This window comes from Lissotriton helveticus, chromosome 1_1 (assembly GCF_964261635.1).
Source record: "Lissotriton helveticus chromosome 1_1, aLisHel1.1, whole genome shotgun sequence".
NCBI lineage: Eukaryota > Metazoa > Chordata > Amphibia > Caudata > Salamandridae > Lissotriton > Lissotriton helveticus.
Genome location: NC_136057.1, coordinates 1,006,230,146 through 1,006,252,408, shown reverse-complemented (window position 1 = coordinate 1,006,252,408; position 22,263 = coordinate 1,006,230,146). Strand labels below are relative to the sequence as shown.

Genomic DNA, 22,263 nt, shown 5'->3' with positions numbered 1-22,263 from the left:
AATGGTAATCGTGCTTAACCAAAGAAACAAATTAAACCATTTCTTGAGATTGTTAATTAATCTCTGTATTAACAATTTTGCTTTGAGAGTTGCATCAACATTTACATTTACAATCAAACGATGTACAAAAGTACATATGGTTATCTCTTTGACAATGTGACATCACATTACGAAATGTATAACGGTGATTTTCAAAACTAAGTGTCTTCTTTTTCCCCAATGCATTCCGGGTTCGTCAGGGGAACTGTAAGGAAAACATTTCAATAAATGATCTGATTTGTACCCCTCAGGAACATGGAAAAAAAGGCATTTTGTGTAGCTTTATTTTTGTCTCGAAATTGAAAAATAACCTCCAGTGCACATTTGAATCCAAGGTGCGCTAGTGCAACCGTACATGCTGCAAGTCATACCTCTGTGCAATCATTGTGAAAGTGAGCGATACCCTTCCGTTTGAATGACCTATAAAGTGAACGCATAACTGGGTTCACGTATGCCCAAACCCTAGTGCGAAATAACTGCAAGCCGCCCTTCTAATCATGCCTCTGTGCAACTATCTGGAGGTGGACTATGTTATACCATCTCTGTGACCCCTATGGTGAACTGTGTGACAGAATTCACATGTACCAAACAGTTAGTGCAAAATAACTACAAGATGACCTTGTGTCCCCATGCAACACACTTACACGTACCTGAGCATTAATGCCACTGATCTCAGAGCGTGAAAAATATCAGCTCGACCAAAACATTTATTTTATCGCCACCTTGAGTCCACCGAAGCTGGCCACCACTTTCATCTTTTCAAAATTAACTTCTCTATGTTGTAAGGGTAATGCCTCAGCGACTTTTATAACTTTGAATAGAAGCGGACCCTGTCTCCTCAAAGAAAATATTGCACATTCGACTGTTATTTTTCTGTTGACTTGCATTTGGGAAGTGTGGAGTAGAAATAGATGACTTACTGTAACTTAAGTATTTGCTCAACTGGCAGTAGGACCAGAGTAGGTAACACTAAAAAGTAAGGGAATCAACACAGTATTGTAGATTAAATGTGGAACTGCCCATATATCGACTCCACAATATCGGCTAACAATTTAGCATCTTGATAAATTCATGTGGAGGCAAGAATTGTAACTGATTCTCTAGGTATGCTTACCTGGATGACAAGTTGGTAGTCATTGTATGTGCAGGTTGATTTACTTGACCTTGATATGGTGATATACAATCGGTGAACCATAGCAATGAATATAAAGTAAACTAACCAAGGAAAGGTACACATATGGCTGTGATGGTGGGTGTTCAGCTTTTTGCTGTTCTTTGGGTGTCCTTTATAAGAATTGTCCCATAACCTTTTACCTTTTTTCCTTCAGAATGAAGTGCAAAATATAAAGTTTAACAGCTCAGGCCAGTGTGAGTCGCCTCTAGTGCGGACGGATAACCCCAAGAGCTGGTACGAAGACGTTGAGGGCTGCGGAATACAGTGCCAAAACCCTCTCTTCACCGAGCGGGAGCACAGTGAGATGCATGGCTACATCGCTGCGTTCAGCTCCATCACAGTATTTTGTACCTTCTTTACGCTGGTGAGTCCAACCTCGGATCGGGAGTGTGGCTGAGGTCCTCTGTGATAAGAAACCACTATCGTTACTTTTGGATTATTAGCCTCATTTTATTTGACCTTTTTAGGTCTCGCCTACCAGACCGCTCAAGTTGTCTGTTTGCTAAAAGACTTATTGTCCGCTTTCAGTGGGTCTAAAGCCCGCCCATTGCTTGCCATTGGTTAGGTTTATTATCACTCTTATTTGCTTGCTCTTTTATTTCTTAGCTTCCTGTCTTCTTGTGTTTGTTCCTCTCCTGAAGCGTGGAGTCATTACTTGTGTCCTTTCACTCCTTATTTTTCAAGCTCTCATTTTTTGTATTTGGTTAAGCAGTCCCTGGGAGTGCTTGTGCCTTCCAGCTGTCTCCCTCGTGTCTTTCCCCCACCTCCGTTGATTTGCTCTCTCTCACCTGTGCTTCTCTCCTCCACCCCCTTCTCTGTTGCCCTTGACCATGTGTGCTTCTTATAAACCCCTTTCCCCCGGATGGCTTTGCTTTCTCGCCCATATGTTTTTCCCTCCGCTCCACGTTGTTCGCTCTTGCCATTTTCCCCTGTGCTCCACATTGCTTTCTCCTGCCGTGTCATTTACTGCTCCCTCACCCTCGGTGTTGCATCCGCCCCCTCTGTGTTGCTTCTCCCCACCCACGCACTCCATGTTGCATCCATGACCTCTGTGATGCTTCCCACATTTACCTTTGGGGAAAAAAAGCCTCTGCGTTACTTCTTGTGTTGTCCCTACCGTGGAGCCTAGCCTCATTATCTGTGTCCTTCAACTGTTTACCTTTTAAGCACTACTTTTTCTTTTTGGTTAAGCAGTCCATGAGAGTGCATGTGTTTTCAGCTGTCTCCCTCATGTACTTCTTTCCCTCACTTCCACCGCACTCAATGCTGCTCTCTCACCTGTGTGTATCTCCATTCCCCTATGTTGCCCTCGTGTGCTTCTTATGACAACTGTGGCAAGCGTTGCTTTCTCGTCCATATGCCCTCTACCCCTGTGCTTTACGTTGCTCTCTCTTGCCCATGTCATGTACCCCCTCCCCCCCTTCTCCCCCACTCGATACCTCTGTATTGCACCCACGACCTCCAAGTTGCTTCCCTGACCTTGGGGAAAGAAAAACGCTTTTATGCTACATTTTTAGGTTTCGCCTGGCATCCGCTGCGCAGCAGCGTTCGCGCAGGCGAAATCTAATGTTAGACCAGTATGGGGGACTTGAACCCGCCCCTTCTTCCATTGACTAGCTCCATAAATGGAGGCTAGCCATTGGAAGACATGGTTGTCCATCACTGTTTCCCCCGTCACGACGCGAATCGTGGGCGTTTCTGACTCTTTTTTTAAGTCCCGCCCCTTGTTGCCTGGGCCGCGCTGTGATTGGCTGCCGGCCCGGGACACCCCCGTGACGTCATTCCCCCGGCCGCGCTGTGATTGGCTGCCGGCCCGGGACACCCCCGTGACGTCATTCCCCAGGCCGCGCTGTGATTGGCTGCCGGCCCGGGACCTGACTTGTTTCTTGTTATCTTTTTGATCGATCCTTTTTAAGTTTTTTTGTTTTCCAAACACCCAGATCGATAGCACACCTAAGTGTTGAAGCATTTTCGAATGCTCTGTTGATCACTATCTCACAACTCTCGTATTGCCCACACTGATGATGTCACGTCCTGCAACTGGATAAACTGACCTTAACATCCTGAAACTATTTCCTATTGAGCTGGTATTAGTGCAAAAAAAAGTTGCACATGGCTGCCTGAGGTGCCACTGGGGTAGACTTCCATCTAGGCCCAAATGCCACCAGCTGAGTGGCAGCAAAGGGTGGTGGCAAAATATGACTGCGTATGGTGGGCACGCGTCTTGCGCTAGCCCTGCCCACTCAGCAGAGGGTGAGATTTGGAGGTTTTATGGAAGTGACTTGTAACCCGTCTGAAAGTTCTGGAAGTTTCCTTCTGGGGGCTCCGTGCCGCAGCATCTCCGAAGCCCCTTCCTCCTGGCAGCTCTCCCGCCCCTGCAGCCGCAGCGCCTGGACTCCATACAGCGCCGCATCCCGGGCACCGCCGCTTCCGCTGATGGGTGGCTAGCTTTAACGACGCCGGAGCCGGGTGTGGGTGGGTCATAATCAAGCTCATATGGAATTCATTGATTCTGCTCCCCTCGAACATCTGTTCTCCGAGGGTCCCCGCTGGCTCGGCTCGTCTTCTGTGCCTGGTAATGGGAGGCTGCTGGTCTCGGCCATTAATTCCATGACAGGGAGAGCGCCTCCCCCGCTCCGCAGGGGGAGATTACACCACCAGCCCCCCTGCCGCAAAGCCCCGGATGGAAGTGCGTCCTGGAATGGGAGCTGCAAGGTCTGCATAGCGCCAACCAGGAGGCGTGGAGGGAGGAGGCGCTTTTGCTGTATTTGCCATGATCGCCCCAAAGGGGTTCGTGGGGCTGAAATCGCTGCATTCAATCTCCTGATGGTGTCAAACACAGTTACACAGATGCTTGCTGTACGTGTTATAAGTCACTGAGCCATCACTCCCCTCTTCCCCCTCCCAACCCCGTGCCGAAAAGCTTGCGATGTTTTAATTTTAGATATTAAACACGTGCACATTCAACCAGCTGGCACAGAACTTACCCGCAGGTGCCAGTTCAAATCCATTCATCCATTTCCTTGTTAGGCATGCGAACCCGATGAAAACATAAACACATTTTGATATGCCTTTCGCTGTAGGAAAAAATATGACAATCCGGCTTGAAAATGAAAAATGTAATTAATGTTTTATCTGGCGGACTAAGCAGGATGTCCCAGAACAGAAAAACAGAAGCAACGAAAGAAACAAGCATTGGCAAGGTATAATGACATTATAAATAAGTACCAGCCTGCAGCCCTACAGTACCTGCGCTTGCACAATAGGTAGATATGATAATGCGCTCCTGCGCGTGAGAAATAAAATGTGTGAAGGTGAGCGCTCCTGTGCTCACTCAATTGGCAACAAAGGACAACGCGCTCCTGCAGGTGTGAAAATGAATGCAGGAATGTAAGCGCTCCTACGCTCGACAATATGTAGTATTGACAGTGCGCTCCTGCGCGTGTGAAATCAAACTGTAGAGTTGCAAGTCCTCCTGTGCTCTGCGGTACGCTGGAATCCAAAAGGTTTGAACAGGCCAGCTTCGCTCGATAACAGGTGAATCCCCGATGGATACCGCGGAACAAGAAGAGAGGCTTGCAGGATAGAAATAGAATAACGCCAGAGAGAGAGGGGCGGCGAGGAAGAGAGGGGAGAGTGAATAGAGGGGAAGAGAGAGAGCGACGGGGAAAAGACTTAGAGAGGGGGGTGAGAAGATGGGCGATCGCGATAGAAACGGAAGAGATTCGGAGGAGTGTAGAGAGAGTGAACAAGAGTGAGGGGACGGGTGATCGTGATACAGAGGGCGTGTAACCCCTGGTGCAACGTTTTCAGAATAGCCATGGCCTGGCCTTTCACTTCCCCTTTCTTTGTACTGTAAATCTAGCCTCAGACCGGGACTGACAGCGGCCACCCTATTTCCCATAGTCCATTGAACCAGCCAAGTTCCACAACAGTGCTTTCCCTTCTACTTAAACCTGGCGTCTCCAACAAGTGGCTTATGAGCTACCAGTAGCTCGCCGCCTACCAATGAGTAGTTCTTTTATGTGCAGCCTGCTAAACATAAAAGCCTTTGCTTGGTCGAAATATTATTAGTTTGTCAAAATTTAAATGCATATATTTGAGACGAAAATGTGTGTGTTTTCAGAACTGACAGGGTGATGTTTGGAGAAAAAGCATTTACATCTTCAAAATAAATTTAAAGCTGTTATTTAAGTTGGAGAGATGTATCACTCATATTGTTACCTTGGTGCATGGTGACTGCTGCTATGGCTGTTATGCATAAGCAGTGTAGATGCAATGCAAATTTATAGTGTTTATTTACTTTACTGCTGGCAACCCTGCCTAATGCACTGATGTATTTACTGCTGACAGTCTTTGATGGACTATCACATCACTTATAGTAGCTCGGGATACAATGCCAATAGCTCTAACTTTGGCAATGGCGAAACCGTTGCATTGTAAATGCTTGTTAAAGGTTGCGATCCAACTCGGATCAGTAAATAATAATTTTTTTTAAATGTGCAGGCGTCATAGCACCTTTTTAGTTTTCTTGCCTTCCTTTTCATCATGCTGCACATCGTTGTGGGTGCTGGACAGCATCGTTAACATTCTCAGACACAACCAACAGCTCCGAAGGCGAGACCTATTGCCTTTGCCATTACTTGTTCTTTTTAAACTCTTATGATTCATCCCACATTCTGTTTGGTAAAAATGTATTTCTGCAATGTACAAAGGTGGAAATGGAAACCTCTTCAACTCGTTAATCCATATTTCGCAGATGAGTTTCCTAATGTTCCCAAGAGCGTACTACTCGTGTTCTCGAGGTCACTTTAAAATGCCTGTCTCGCTCGAGTGATATTTTTGTTTTACTCATTAGAAACGCACGATTCCGTTTTCTTTTTTCTGTTTTAATGTTCATATAAGTTATTGTTTGTTTTTTGTTTCTGACTGGGATGTTTGCATGATTTTGTGTTTGTTTAGTTTGCATTTTGTTGTTTGTTTTACATTCCCTCATTGCTCCCATATAAGGCCAGCTCATTTTATGAGGTTGCTTCTGCCTAAGACCGGGTCCGAATGTGAGGTTCCTACACTGAGGGCAGTTTACAGTGTGATGTTACAGCCGCAAGGGCAGGTGGCTGTGTAATACTGCTTATCAATAACCGCCCAGGTGGAAACTCACTGTAGTTCGAGCAGTTTCCAGCATGGTACTACTGTAGAAAGGGCAGAGTGTCGGTGCTCTAAAGGATCTCCCAGAATGTCACTGCATTAAGAGAAGCTCCTGCTGCACTGAGGTCAAATAGCAATGTGTTGCACTGAAGCTAGTCAGTGTGAGATCACTGCAGTATGTCCTGCATCCGGCTTGACCTGGTTCTGCAGTAAACCCATTTCCCAGTGTGATGGGTGCTACAGTGCGGCAGATTACAGTGAGATTCCCTTCATGTCGGGCAGCTTCCAATGCACAGTAGTGGGTCCAGTTTCCACACTGAGGTCTGGACTATGCCACCTGTGTCCTTGTATATTTTGGGGGTGGAAAGTACTGAGAGAAAGAAGTGAACCTGTTCTGACCACGGGTCTCACAGAGATTACTCAAGTTATACTGTGGAAATCTGTTTACTCACACGTTCTTGGGTCAGATTAGGTGCATTTTCAAGGAACGCCAGGCCCAGCCCTGCCAGTTCGATTGTTGTCCTTCCTCTAATTTCTCGTCTCCCCTCCCCCCTCCTGCAGGCCACGTTTGTCTCTGATTGGAAGAACTCTAACCGCTATCCAGCCGTCATCCTCTTCTACGTCAACGCGTGCTTCTTCGTGGGCAGCATAGGCTGGCTGGCGCAGTTCATGGACGGGGCGCGTGGGGAGATTGTCTGCAGGGCGGACGGAACCATGAGGCTGGGGGAGCCAACGTAAGTGACGCTCATTTAATTACTTGACTGGTGGGGATGGGGAAGACCCGTGGAAATCCCAAGACCAGCCAGAATGTTCTTTTTAGTATGAACCAACTGATAATTTGCTTTGTATACTTTAATCTGCAATCTATTAATCGGGCTCAGAAATGTATTTGGTAAAGTCTGCTTCCGATTGTAGTAAATACTGTGAACACGTTTAGTGAGATATTATGTGGCAGAGTTGTTCTAATGGTGTAATGTATTTTCTGTTGTCCTTGCTCCCCAAGCTTTAATCTCGTCTAGTCCAAAAATATTCTCCCGTTGCTGCCCCGTTATGACTTTTATACATATTCTCCTCCAGGCTCCCCCAGACTCGTCTCTCATTTCCCATCCTGTGACAAACCTGCTTTTTCATTGCCTGGCTTTTCCGGCACTTCCCAATGCTATGAACCAATGGTGTTCGGTAGTCTCTGATAGCTGAAGGCTGCTTTGTCCACACAGCAAACAGTGTTACCTATAGGCCTTCACGGTTCGTATACTAACCAGTGGGCAGTCTTGTCTCAGGAATCACTGTGCAGCAAAACCACCATCATGTAACATATCTCACTATGCAGAGAGTCACAAAAGTAACATCAGACCGCTTCCTTCATCTCCAGTTAGTGTCCTTAATTTGTCATTAATAATATATATTTAAAAGAGCATCACCTTCTGTAGTAAGGCAGTTACACTGGAAGTAGGTTCAAGTAGATTTATTCACAAGAAGAACAGCTTGACAACCACAGGTAGCAGTACAAGTCTTCATACCCTCAGTCAGGTAGTAACTGTTACAATCAAGGGAAAACACTCTAAGCTCTACAGACCATTCTAAATGACATGGAGAGGTTCCAGATGACAGGGAGTCATGGTCATAGAGTGACATGGGAAAGTTCTAGATGACATAGGGAATACCACACCTTCAAATACACAAGGCTCTAAAGGGCATTATGCTAATTAGCAAGTTCATTTTGTTTTGTGCGGTTCCCATGCAACCTAAGGGGTTGTAGGGTGCTTAATTTGGACAGGTGGCCCTCACTTACTCATCACACCGGCGCTTTTCATGAGCACTGGCTAAGGACACATTCATTTACAGACACGAACCTGGTTCCCCAGCTCCGAAGTCAGCAGCTCGGGCCATAACGCCTCAACCGCTCCCCATTTTCATGGGTGTTAGTTCCATTTTAGGCGGCGTTAAAAGGAGAAATGAGCTGGTTCAAATTGTCTCCTGAAGAGCCCAGGCACTTATCCAAATTAACCACCGATTTTACCTCAAGTTGCCAAAAACAAAGCTCTCCGTCCCGGGCTTTAGTTTCAGCGGCCTTCTACCGGCCAGCAGTACAGGCCGTAGTTACCAGCTTCTTTCTCATGGCTTCTACCAGTGGCGTAACGAAACTTGAGAGGGGGGGTCCTGCAAGGTATGTGGAGGGGGGGCCCTCTGGACTCCAGGAGCAATCTGGCCAGGGTACTGAGCTGAGGGGGCAATTGGAGCTCCCCCGCAACGCAGGGGCCTATGTCACGTCACTGGCTTGTACCTCAGAAGTAAGCAAGACCCAGAGTCACTCTTTACAGGCAGCTGGACTGCAGCCCTCGCTTGTGTGAAGGCCCAGCTTGTGAAGAGAACAGCAAGGGGCAGGAGCCGTACACTGATGAAAGTCCCGGAAACACCAGTGCACAGAGGTGCGCAAATGGCACCCGAAGTATCCTTAACTATAAGAACACAGGAGCACACAGGGTCCCAAAAAGAAGAACCAAGCACATAGAATGCACACAAAGGTGCCCCAGAAGGGAGCTGAGGGGAGCTTGGGACACCGAGTTGGAAGGGCGCCAAAAGGTAAAGCCAGCTGATCAGCTTTGTTGAAACAGGCCAATCAGCCCACAGCAATGAATGGAAAAAAAATAAAAGGCACCTGGTCCTCCGTCGACTAGAATCCTTCCCTTCAAAGCAATGGCATTTCCCCCTTGGCCGCATGAAGTTTGAACCACTCCATTGAAGCCAGGCTACATCAGTACCCTCTCTTAGACTTCTGTTTTTTGCGACAAAGCATAGCCAGTCCTGGGTGTCAACCTGAGGCCGCCCCGCCGCTACCCCCACCAGAGAAGAGCCATCAAACACCACAGCAGCCAATGGTGCACAATAAAGGAAAAGCAGTGTGTCAGCGTGAAGCGGTTCAGGAGAAGACCAGGGGTCCTGTGATGGAAGGGACCCATGAACCAACGCCGTAGCAGTAAGTGGGCCAGTGAAGGAACAAGAGTGCGCTGAGAGCGAAGCATCCCAGCAACAATTACGACAAAACATCCCACCAGCAGTGACGGGGTGCAGCTGAAGCCAGCCAGCCTCAGCTGGAGAGTGTCAGTACTGGACTTGTAGTGTGTGGGTATCTCCCTAGACAATCTGAGCAGTACAAAGATGTGTCATGCAGAGGCCTAGCAAGTAAATTGTCAAACGAACAAAACAAATGCAAAAGTACTTGGTTTATTGTATATTTAAAAAAGAATATAAATTTATATTAAAAACACATAAGATTAAAAATTTGTGTATCTCCAAGATGCAATGCATGAAATCTTCAGTTGTAATATTCAGTAAACATTAAGTGAATATACAAAAAATCATCATTAAAAAAAGGTACATTATTCAAACAGTGCATAATATAATGTTATCAAGGGTGTGGCGAGATTGTGATTAATTCCGACGTGCGTTTCGGCGCTATACCAGCGCCTTCTTCTGGGGAATCGAGCCACAGATTCCTGAGTCTCTAGGAGCAGATAAGAAATAAATTATATGAAACTCTTCTTGTCTTTAAAATGAGAACACAATGATTGATCTGTAAAGGGATAGCGCTGCTTCTTCCTGGTATTCTTTATATGGTACTATTTTGGCGAACGCAGGTAGAGGATGTTCTTCTGCTTCGTGTTGAAATCTGGAAGAAGTACTTGTCTCCAATCAGGTGGGCTTGGTTTAGGCAATTTCTGGAGGTAATTGCCGACCCGTGGAGATGTGATGTCGAAGTGGGCAGGGTTGCTGTCCATAAAACCAACAGATGATAAAAACCGGGATGGTGTTTCCGTGGATGCGCTTTGTAGTAGCGTGGACTGCTGCCCGGGCCGCAATGATATATTGCTACTACAAAGCGCATCCACGGAAACACCATCCCGGTTTTTATCATCTGTTGGTTTTATGAACAGCAACCCTGCCCACTTCGACATCACATCTCCACGGGTCGGCAATTACCTCCAGAAATTGCCTAAACCAAGCCCACCTGATTGGAGACAAGTACTTCTTCCAGATTTCAACACGAAGCAGAAGAACATCCTCTATCTGCGTTCGCCAAAATAGTACCTAAGAAAGAATACCAGGAAGAAGCAGCGCTATCCCTTTACAGATCAATCATTGTGTTCTCATTTTAAAGACAAGAAGAGTTTCATATAATTTATTTCTTATCTGCTCCTAGAGACTCAGGAATCTGTGGCTCGATTCCCCAGAAGAAGGCGCTGGTATAGCGCCGAAACGCGCGTCGGAATTAATCACAATTTCGCCACACCCTTGATAACAATATATTATGCACTGTTTGAAGAATGTACCTTTTTTAATGATGATTTTTTGTATATTCACTTAATGTTTACTGAATATTACAACTGAAGATTTCATGCATTGCATCTTGGAGATACACATATTTTTAATCTTATGTGTTTTTAATATAAATGTATATTCTTTTTTAAATATACAATAAACCAAGTACTGTTGCATTTGTTTTGTTCGTTTGACAATTTACTTGCTAGGCCTCTGCATGACACATCTTTGTACTGCTCAGATTGTCTAGGGAGATACCCACACACTGTTTGACCCTGCCCTAGAAGTTGTTTTAGAAACAGGGGATCCTTGTTATTACATGCAGTACTGGACTTGTAGTCAGCCACTTTGCTTTTTGCACACAAGCTGAGGAGGGGAAGGTTGTTGGCTCCAGCAACAAAATGAAATCACAGAGGACAGCCCTGACCGGGAACCACTTTTCAATAGGGTACCTGGAGCGAACCGCCATCAGGCAACAGCAGAAGGCACCGGACAGCAGCGACTCCAAATAAGAAGGAAACATCCCTATTCTCGAAAGAGCCTGTTGCAACTGCTCTCTCTCTCCAGAGCCGGGACGGGGGTGGTATTTGAGCTGCCCGGTCTAGCAAGGAGCAGATTGTGCGAAATCCATTGAGCCCTGAAGGAGGAGACACTCAAGCCGACAAATCACTCTTACCAGGGCATAATTTCGAGCCGAAAAAGTGCAGTTTTTGATCATCGCTTCAGCTCCAATATGGCAGACGCTCCTGTTCACAGCGATGTGAGCTTCTTCTGTTCTCTTCACTGTACGGCTGAATAAAGCAATTTGTAACCCTCTGATCAAGGTACCCTTTTTGGCTTTACCTTCTCTGCGCTGTTTTTCGCCCCTCGCGGCGACTCCTCCGGAAATACTGCCAGTAACTGCCTGACTTTAAAATGGTGGCCAAAATTTCCCTCGATCCGCATCTACCGTCTTCTCACCGCAATATTTGTTTCCTGTGTTTTTGCGGACCCCCAAAGTTTGACAGCGCTCTCTTCACTCTGTGGCCCCTTGACCCGCTTTAAGCTGCTCTCTCACCCATTTTAGTCCGCGAGTGTAACTGCTTTTGAATAAGCTATGATCAAAATGGTTCCCAACACATGTTAATGTACTGGTCTCTACCTGCTACCTTCAATATTTGCTGCATTGGGCCAGCAGTCTCCCTGGCTTCTGTACCAGCGACCCAACTCTCAATTCCCCCCACTGCAGTGAGTGTCTTTCTCTACCAGCTCGACTGTCCCTAAGATGGCTGCCATGAATGGGCCCTTCACCAAGGCTCCCCTTCTCCCCCTGTTGAGGAGCGCTCCAGCATCTGTGCTCTGGAGTTTTAGAGACCCCTCCGAGAGAGACCACAGCGACAAGGGAGTCACACACAGCAGAGTATTGGAAATTATCCTACTACCGCTCGGAGCCCAGCTCCGCACACCGTGTCCGGCGCTCACGATGGACGTTTTTGATGATCCCCCCCTAGGTGGAATCTAGACCCTTCTGTATGTACTGCGGTGCCCGAGCAACCTTTGCCTATGACCCGTGGAACTGTCCTATGCAGCTATAGAGGAGTTTGGCTCTGGTTCACCCCTCGGCCGTCACCTACCAAGCCGGATGTCGGACACTGTTTTTCCTTGTCTCCCTGGTGTATTTCCTACCCCCTCCCTCCTGTATTTATGCTATGCTTTTGTAACTCATGTAACTATGCTCCAGCAACTGATGTAACTTTGTAACTATGTTCTGAAACTATGTTCTTCCTCATGTAAAGCGCTCTGATACCTTCGGGTCTAGCCAGCGCTATATACAACTTTTCAAATAAATAAATAAAATCCTGAGGATCTGCGCCTAGCAGTGAAAATATTTTTTGAAAACAACAGTGGTCCCATGCAACACAAGATGAACCAAGTAAATAAATACAGACACAATGGATTCCGTATTTCAGTGACTTGTCCAGCCGGACAATGGTCAGCATGTATATTTCATAACATAATTTTGGAAAGAATATCCTTCAACAGTATCACGGTGTGGGGCACAAGCCTGTACCTCAATTACACATAGACACTTTAGTATACTCAAAGTGAACAGAAAGGGCTTCTAGGCAAAAAGCTAGATTGTTCTTTTAAATCACAATGTGAACAGATATTATCAGATGCGCCTTTACATAAACATTGCTCATAGTATACAAACTATATATGGCACATGAGTATGGTCGACGGCGTTTCGATCCCGCATTTAAATCACAGGGATCATCATCAGGACATTTCATAAATGCCTAATAGTTACAAGCCTCTCAAACCATCTAATTAACATGGCTTGGTTCCGGGTGAGCGGGTTGGATTACGGGGGTCACCCAAGTGGGAACCGGTAGGCAGGAATCGAGAATCCGATTAATTGTTGCCACCTGAAGGTGCCGGGTCAGTCGGTACCGTCTCCTCCTCGTCAATGCGATCTTGGGTAGGCTGGTGACCCCCGTAATCCATCTTGCCTTGGGCTGGGTAGCTTTTTGCACGGGCGCCATCTTGGAGAGTCTCTTCGCTCGTGGTGCCATTCGTCTCGCCTATTTAAAGTCGTCCTTTCCCGCGCAGCGGGAACGCGCAGTGGGACACCGTCGCTTAGCCGGAGTCGTGCCTGAGTCCTGCCCGTCTGCGCCCGTCCGCGCCAAGGACGTGCCGAGCGTGCAGGGCTCAGTGTGCACCCGCGGTATTCCAGTGTGGATGCTGCACTCCCTGTCATGTTTGTGTATACTAGCGAGACTTTGCGGGACATAGGACGCTTGACTGTAAGCTGCAATCTTCCTCCTGTACATCCTTTAGTTGGCCCTTACCACTGTGATTGCGGTGGGTGGACGTTGGATTGTCCAACTTCGATCATACAGGATAATCCTGCGGCTGCTCGTCACAGCAATCGCCCTGAGCATGCTCTTCGCATCTTCAGTCTCAATGCCAGGTCTCTGGTGCGGCATCATCAGGCCGTGTTTGACCTGATACAGGAGGAGGCCCCGGACATCGTGGCCATCACGGAGACGTGGATGAAGGACGACGATGCGGCTATCATCAATTTGGCATTCCCCTCTGACTTTTCTGTCTTTACCCTTAATAGATCTACTAGGGGTGGGGGTATCGCTCTTGCCATGCCTTCCAGCTTCACTTGTAGCTGGTCAGGGCTGACTATTGCAGGGTGTGAAAGTGCGGTGTTTAAAATTCTGGTCTCCCCACATTTCTCGCTCTCGGGGATGGTTGTTTATCGCCCCCCTGGAGCTGCCTTCCCTGATGTGGTTAGCTCTCTGGCGGTGGGCTGCCCTAATTTCTCCATCCTGGGAGACCTTAATTTACATTTTGACCACCCTAACATCTCTACGGTTGGTGGTCTTCTTGCTGACTTAGAGGCCCTTCAGCTGTGCAACTGGTTCGGCAGCCTACTCATATAGGCGGCCATATTTTAGATCCGTTTTTCACAAACCTGGCAGACGCTTCTGTCACTGCCGTCACACCCCTTGGCTGGTCGGATCACTCTTTGGTTGCCATCTGTACCCCCTTGCCGGGAATGATTACTATTCCCCCTGCGAAGCTGGTCGCGAGACGGCAATGGAGCAAATTACGGCTAGAGGACTTACATCGTGTCCTCGCCGCGGAGCCTTTAGAACCTCTGGTAGCCGCCGACTCAGGCTACGACAGGTTTTGCTCCTGGATCTCCAAGGCGCTGGACACCCTTATTCCAATCACCGCTCGTAAGATCAGCTCTAGGGACTCTAGTCCGTGGTACAATGGCGCCTTACGAACACTCAAGGGTAGTTGTAGGCGAGCGGAGAGGGCTTGGCGGAAGGCGTACGATAACGGGAAAAAAGCTTTGTATCTCGCCTCCGTCAAAACTTACCATCGGGCTGTTTGTCGAGCGCGGGCAGCGTACTACGCTGCTGAATTCGCTGTCAGCTCCAACCCCTCCAAAACCATCTTTAAAGTGATGAAGGATCTTCTAGCAAAGCGAGCCTGTATTCCGACGATTGGCTCGACTGATCACTGTGAGGCCTTGGCTGTGTTTTTTTTGGAAAAGGTCCAAAACATCTATAAGACATTTCCTAATACAGAGCCACCAGCTGAGTCTCCGATTAACATCCATGGAGACACCTCTTTGCACACGCTGCCCCCACTGACACCTGAGGGGTTTGACCTTCTGGCTCAGCAGGTTAAATCAGGGTCCCCCGCTGATCCGCTCAGACCGACTCTTTTTAGAGATCGATCGTTTGTGGGCCGGGCCTTGGTACACTCCTTGATTAACATCTCGTTGGAGTCGGGCACGGTACCCGCTAGCTGGAAGCGGGCGGTAGTCTCTCCCATCTTGAAGAAACCCTCCCTGGATCCGGAGAAACTTGAAAATTACCGGCCTATCTCCTTGCTCCCGTGGCCGACCAAAGTATTGGAGGCTCATGTTAACAAGGTTCTTTCAGCTCACCTCATCCATGCTAACATCTTGGATCCCACTCAGAACGGGTTCCGTGCGGGGCATAGCACGGAGACCGCCCTTCTCTCCATGGCTGAACATCTTCGCATGGTGATGGATGCGGGGCAGACAGCGGCGCTCGTGTTATTAGATCTGAGCGCCACGTTTGACACCGTCTCGCATCCCATCTTATTGCATCGCCTGGAGGAGATTGGGCTGAGTGGTCTGGCCCTCCAGTAGTTCCGGTCCTTCTTAGACGATCGTTTCTTTAGCGTTGCCACCCCACCGTTCCAGTCCCAATTCCATCCTCTGAAACAGGGGGTGCCGCAAGGCTCCTCGCTGAGTCCCACGTTGTTCAATCTCTACGTGAGACCGCTGGCTGAGGTCGTCAAGCAATGGGGCATGACCATGGTCTCATATGCCGACGACACTCAGCTAGCGGTTACGATCAGCGGGGATGCGGACCGGGACGCCCCTAGGTTTCAGAGCGGACTCAGGGCGGTGGCGTGCTGGATGAAGAACCACTGTCTCCAGCTCAACGCAAAGAAAACTGAGATCATGATCGTCGGTAGGAGGTCGGAACTATGGGGAGACAGATGGTGGCCAGCAGAATTGGGGCCGGCCCCCATCCCGGTCACAGAGCTGAAGAACCTTGGAGTATGGATGGATCCCTCCCTCAGTTTCGTGAGCCATACGAAGAGAACTGCGGCCTGCTGCTTTGGTATACTACGGTCACTGCGTCCCGTTTTGAAGTTCTTTGACCATCGCACCAGGCAGCTGATAGTCCAGTCCACAGTGTTATCTCGTCTGGACTATGCCAGCTAGCTCCTCTTAGGGGCTAATGTGGCGGAGGTTACCCGCCTCCAACGTGTCCAGAATGCCGCGGCGAGAGCTATTGTTGGCCTACCCCGATCATGTTCCGTTTCCGGCACCTTGAGATCACTACACTGGCTGCCTATCAGGTCAAGAATCCAGTTTAAAGTGCTGTGTCTGGCATTCAAGATTTTGAGGGGTGGGAGCCCTCAAATTCTTGTGAACCTTCTATCCTGGTATGTGCCTGCCCGGTCTTTAAGATCTTTAAGGCAAGCTCTTACAGTGATCCCCCGATACAGGTTGTGCCGGGTAGGTGGCCGCTCCTTTCGGGTCAGAGCGGCTGAACTTTGGAACTCTCTCCCTGTTGACATGCGACTGTTTTCTGATCTTTTGGCTTTTTGTAAAGCTCTAAAAACTTTTTTTTGTTTGATTAAATTTCCTTTGTCTTTCTCTGTTATGTTCCCTGTAGGTGTTGCTTATTACTTGCCATGCGCCAGGACGCCCCTTAGCTGGGGCAGCTGTGCGCAGTACAAAAGTTGGTAACATAACATAACATAAGAAATGACCAGCCGAGCTACACCTCCCTATCTGCAGAGAATTCACGGCTGAACCCTGTGAGGCTCAGCCCACCTGAGCGATTCAAGGCCTGTTTCTAAAGTTTACTCTGGGGAGTGTGTATTCGCCAGTATTGTTTGGTTATGGCGATGTTATGTGTGTTAATCCATACACAGTGCAAAAGCAATATATGGATTAATGCAAACAGCATCACGAAGAATTGTGCAACCATAATCAAGGTGATCGCTTTGAAAATAACGAGGAAAGAAAAACTGATAGACACAATCCATAATCAAGAATTTAAATCTTTATTATTTTCATCCTATAGAGCGATTCTTTATTGTTGTTATGAGGATGAATGCGTTAAGGTTAATATAAAAAGAATACGTACGTTCAAACAGTCTCCCATAAGTAAACTAATAATACAGGAATTTAATTTTGAATTTATTTGCATAAGTTAATTAAAACCATTGCATTACAATAAGAGCATTCAAAGGAAAAAGACATCACAGTTCATAAAGGATAAAAACTCTGGCGATAGTTGGTGCGATAATTAAGTCCTAACATTTGACTCAGGAAGTGTAGTTTGCCCAACCCTTGCTTGTATGTATCCCACTCTGAATCACGCTATAATTATTGGGGAATTGCTGAGTGGAAAGGAGTACCACGGGTACTTTCATATTATCTGGTTTCACTGTCGCAATGAACAGTACTCTGGCACCACCTGCTTGCCAGCCTCCATGCCTGTAACAAAAACAAAAAAAAGCATTGAAAATGCAATAGGTCTCGCCTTTAAGTTAAAGCCATTTGCTTTGCTATACAATACCATTAGCAAAGCAAATCGCTTTAACTTAATCAAAAGCGAGACCTATTGCATTTTCAATGCTTGTTTTTTTATCTCCACCCCTCTGTCACTTGTCAGCGCTGCCCGCTTGCAATCAATCAGTTATTTGTCAGCCCCTGTCAATCCGCCCTTGATTCATGTCAGCTTTTGTTGCTGATTACAAGCCTGGTGTGACTCGAAGGAAGAGAGCGCGGCGGAGGGGGGAGAGCCGAGAAGTCTCCTTTCAAAAGAGCCTTTCAATTTAAGGAAATAAATCGCTCTCAGAGTAAACTCAATTTGTATGCACACAAAAGGCGGACCTACTTCATTTAGCTCCGGCGACCCCGACAACCCCGCGCTGCACTCCCTCCCGGTGCCCACTTTAATTAAGAGGGGGCACTCCTTTTTTTTTTTTTTTTTTTTTTTTAGGGGGATTAAAAGTCAATATTAGTTAGGTGTTTACAATATTTCTGGCGGTCTTGATGAAACACTCTCTCTGGACTCCTGCGCGCGTGTGTGTGCGTTGTTTCTCCTATGGCGCCTGCTTCAGAGCTTAATTAAACATAAAGTGCAGCTGCCAGAAAGCGCTCAGTCGTACTAAAAAGCGGTTTTGACATCAGAAGAAGCGGGTGAGTGCCTTACTTTTATAACCATGGCACCCGCTTCAAAGCTGAATTAAACATAAAGCGCACTCGCTGGAAAGTGCCAGCCGTACTAAAAAAGTGGTTTTGAGGAAGAAGGAAGCGGGTGAGTGCCTTGCTTTTATTAACATGGTGCCCGCTTATCAGTTTAATTAAACATGAAGCGCAGCTCTCGGAAAGCACCCGGCCGTATTAAAGCAGTTTTGAGGTCGGAGGAAGGCTTATGAATTACTTTTATTCACACCGAACCCACTTTACGGATTGAATAAACATTAAGCACAGCAGTGGGAAAGCGTCCAGACATACTGATAAAGCAAATCTACCCCGCTGCGGCAAGCAGTAATGGCCAGAGTGAAAGCAGGGGGAAAGGGAGACAAGGTGAAGACAAGCATTGAAAAAAAAAGCATTGCTGTGGGGAGGGGGGAGGAGAAATGCGACAGGGCCTGGTGGCCGTGAAAAGTGCGAAGAAGAAAGCCTTTGCTGCAGCAGGGGGCGGAGCGGATCCCTTTCAAGTGAAGCTGCTGGCGGCAGATGGCAGGCTTTCATGTGCATGCGCTTTTTAGGTCAATGCGCTTGCGCATTGAGCTTGCTTTTCACGGGCACAGCATCAAATCGCCCGATCGTTAAGCTCTTGTTAAGCCCCTATATTCTCGCAAGCTCAATGCGCAAGCGCATTGACAGGCGAGACCTAAAAAGGAGCTCTATTCTATGTAGGTTGTTTGAAAAATTAACTAAATCCCAAGGTTTGGTCTTACCTGTTTTTCAAGAAGCAAGCGTGTAAGGATAGAGACTGTGATGACGACCCACCAAGCTGAGATCACACTGTTACTAGCAAATGGATGCATCAGAGGTCCCATCTGAGTGCTGGTCTGAGCGTCTCTTCGGGTTTAGGACAAGTACTCAGTGATTTTGTGGCCACCCATCTTGATCACATCAGGATTGTGCTAACTCTGGTTCACCCAGACTGCACCACCACCCAGGAGGGTCCCATACGAGACTGTTGCAGTCTCATCCCCTGATTATGAATCAGTTCTCTTACATGCAACATGCACTTGCTTCGGTTGGTCTCCTTGGTTTCTCCCCAGTAGTGCTCTTCCTAAAAACTTGTTGCTTTCAGTTGCTATTTTGACAACATGTGAACTTGTCCTCCCTCTGGTCTTCGAGCAGCTAATGACCGTTTCTGTGGTCCCTCCGCAAAGCAATGGTAATGTTGCTTCTAAATGTAGCCATTACCGTGGGTGCCAGCACATTGTTTTTTCTCCAGAAATATACTCCAGCACATCCTAATGGCCACCAAAGTGTTCAAGAAAGAAAACTGATTGAATGGGACTCAGTCCGGCACTCACGCCTACGTACCTCATGCAGTTCTAAGATCCAAACCATCAAGATTGGAATATGCACTTCAAAAATCATAATTAAGGCTCCCAGTTTTCCGTTTTTACTCATTTTTACAGATAAATATTGTATTTATTTATAAAAAAGCATTTATAAATTTATAAATATGTTTTTATTTATAAATATGGATACATTTTGTTGCTTTTTGAGTGATTGCAAATGCTGTCGGTCATGACTGCCAGGCCAATAGCTGTGCGGATTACAGGTAAGGAAGTTAAAACAAAAAAAAAAGTTTTGTAATGCGGCTTAAAAAGCTGTAGATATACACATATTTCACACCAGTGGATTGGTTTATCATTTATGGGTTGTCGTATTATTGAAACTGGTCAGGTGTTTGTGTCTGAGTGTACATTTACTGGTTAAATAAATGTAGAAAAATACTCGTTTTCGCTTAATTTTTTTCACATAGCCCAAAATCAATGTGGTTAAATACAGACAAAATTATTAAACAATAAATAGACAGAAATGTAAAAAAAAAAATTGCTGTAAAGCAAGGAGCCTTAATCGTAATTCAAGTGAGAAGATGAGGAGCCATATTAATCATTGTAGCCCAGGGGTTCAACAGGCCTGTGCACCCTCTTTATGCGCTCCTAGGGCACCATGGTATTACATAACGGGTTCCAGTGCTTAATTTGAGCCGGTGGTTTCTGGTTCTCGGTACCGGCACTTAATTAGCAGGACCGGCACTTATGACAGTCTGCCACATGGTGGGCTGTTGGTCTGCTTTAGAGAGACCACAACAACAATTATTTACTAATTCAATACATGCTAAAAATGACTTACCTGCCGCCCAGTCTAATCTTATAGCTCTGGGGGCCTGGAATAGTCTGAATTGTCACACTTGGCGTAAAGTGAGATGGTCAGTAGATGGTTTAATACGGTCATTGGCAGTGCTGCAGGGTCAATGGGTGGTGTAGGCTGCAGTGGCCTCCTGATGAAGGCCCTGGCACTCAATTTATTTACAAATTAAGCACTGAGGAGGCCGCAGATGCTTCTGCAGCCCTGTCTGTACCCCTGAAAGCACTGAAATGCATGTAGCTTCAGCACTATCTTGAGAGAGGAGTCTCATTTGCATGGGTGCGTGGCCACATGCACATGAAGGAATCACTTTGCCTGTGTGCCCATGTCCCAATATGAACACAGGCATAGAGACAAACAGGCCGTTAGGAGGCGCATGAACAGTACGCCACAAAAAGGTGGCACACTGTTAGCATGCCCCTGAGGCAGCCCTCCGGAGGGCTGAAAGGGGTCCAATGGGCCCCCCAGACATCAACTGCAGGTGGTTGCCATCACTCACCGAACCTAAAGACATGCTTTCTAAAGTTCAGGATGGGGGTGCACGTCGCCAAGGATTTATCCCCCTCATGGGCGACAGATTTTAACTCAGAACGTTGTCGCTTATGCGGATTCCAAAAGGAAACTTTGGCCCATTTGCTGTCCGCCTGTCCAGCCATGTTAACCCAAAGGAGACAATATCTAAAGGCGATTTTTATCAACCAGAACATTCGCTTAAGCAGACAAGCAGTAATAAGATGGCTGGAGGGCTCGTCAAGCATCTTGTCTTGCAGAGGAGTCAAATTCATGAGACTAGTGAACAGCTGCTTATTGCAAGCGGATGATCTCTAATTGATATTGCATGTAACGTATCCCCATATTTTTATTTGATGGTACACAATTTTTAATCTTTTCTGCTGTAACTTGATTGATAATTAGTTTTAGAATGATTTTTATAATAATACAATTTTACATACTTGAAATGTACGGGAATCAGAGTACAGATGCAATGATAATTGCTTGCATAACATCACTCTCAGCTGTTTGTCTAGATGAAGTTCATTTATTTTATGTAGGGGGGTATTGTAATGATTTTAATTAATCAAACAATAAACTTGAACTTGAACACTCACCGAACCTGTCTGCAGGGGTATCCCCTCTATAAAGTGCAGACGGGTTGCCGCCAGCACTGTGAAGCACAGAGCGATTTAGAATTAGACACTCCATATTTCACTGAGTGCGCCGCTACCAGGGGCGTGCAAGTATGTGAGTTCACTGAGACAGTACATCCCAGTGTAATATGGTCTCAGAGGCTAAATACGTACAGTGCTCCAGGAGTGAATGGTTATGTGTGCCTGTTTTTTGCTCACTCATGGCACTGTCGTGTTACAGGAGTTGCAGACACGTGCGGTCCCTGCTGTAATACTGATAAAGCTGGTGCACATGTAGAGCTAGCGCTACCTTGAGAGGTCCTTCTCTCATTTGCAAGAACCGTGGCCATATGCAAATGAGGGAATCACTTTTCCTCTGCGTCCATGCTCTATTACGGATGTGGACATAGAAGCAAACAGGCCCTTAAGAGGTTCACTGACAATGCACCGCAAAGAGGTGGTGCACTGTCAGTGCACCCATTGAGGGTAGTGATCCAGAGGGGGGGCCTAGATGTCCCATGGTCCACCTCAGGCACCGCCTTGCAAGCGGGTGCAGTCACTCACTGCATTCGCCTGCAGGGGGATACTTGTCCACTCTTTAAATTGCAGGCAGCTGCCACCCACACTGAAACGCAAGCAGCTTGTAAGTAGCTGCTCCGACTTTCCCTGAGTGCGCTGGCCCCAGGGCAGCCGCAAGTTTGCAGTTGGCCTGGTGGTAATGCATTCATGATTATAGGGCACACTATCCAGGTCTGCACCAGGTGCACCTTTTGAAAGGTGCACCATGGCTCAATCAAGCATTTGTAAGGCACACACTGTCCCCCCTCTGGGTATCTGGGCGCTCAAACTGGCTCAGTGCGCCTATGTGTGTTTGTGGGTATATGCCAAAACCAGTATAGATGATAACACTTGGATCATCAAAATTCTACAAAGTTATTGTCACAACGAAGCTGCAGCTAAATCCAAGTGAAGGAGCACTGATGAAT

At 47.0% G+C, this 22,263-nt stretch overlaps 1 protein-coding gene across 1 annotated transcript in view; it reads left to right on the top strand.

Moving 5' to 3' along the window:
• SMO (smoothened, frizzled class receptor) overlaps positions 1-22,263 on the top strand; it is a 174,989-nt gene that overhangs the window by 36,143 nt on the left and 116,583 nt on the right. Inside the window, exons 3-4 of the mRNA XM_078677665.1 lie at positions 1,368-1,577; positions 6,923-7,095. Of these exons, the coding sequence (XP_078533791.1) occupies positions 1,368-1,577; positions 6,923-7,095 (383 nt within the window). The remainder of the gene's footprint in view (positions 1-1,367; positions 1,578-6,922; positions 7,096-22,263) is intronic.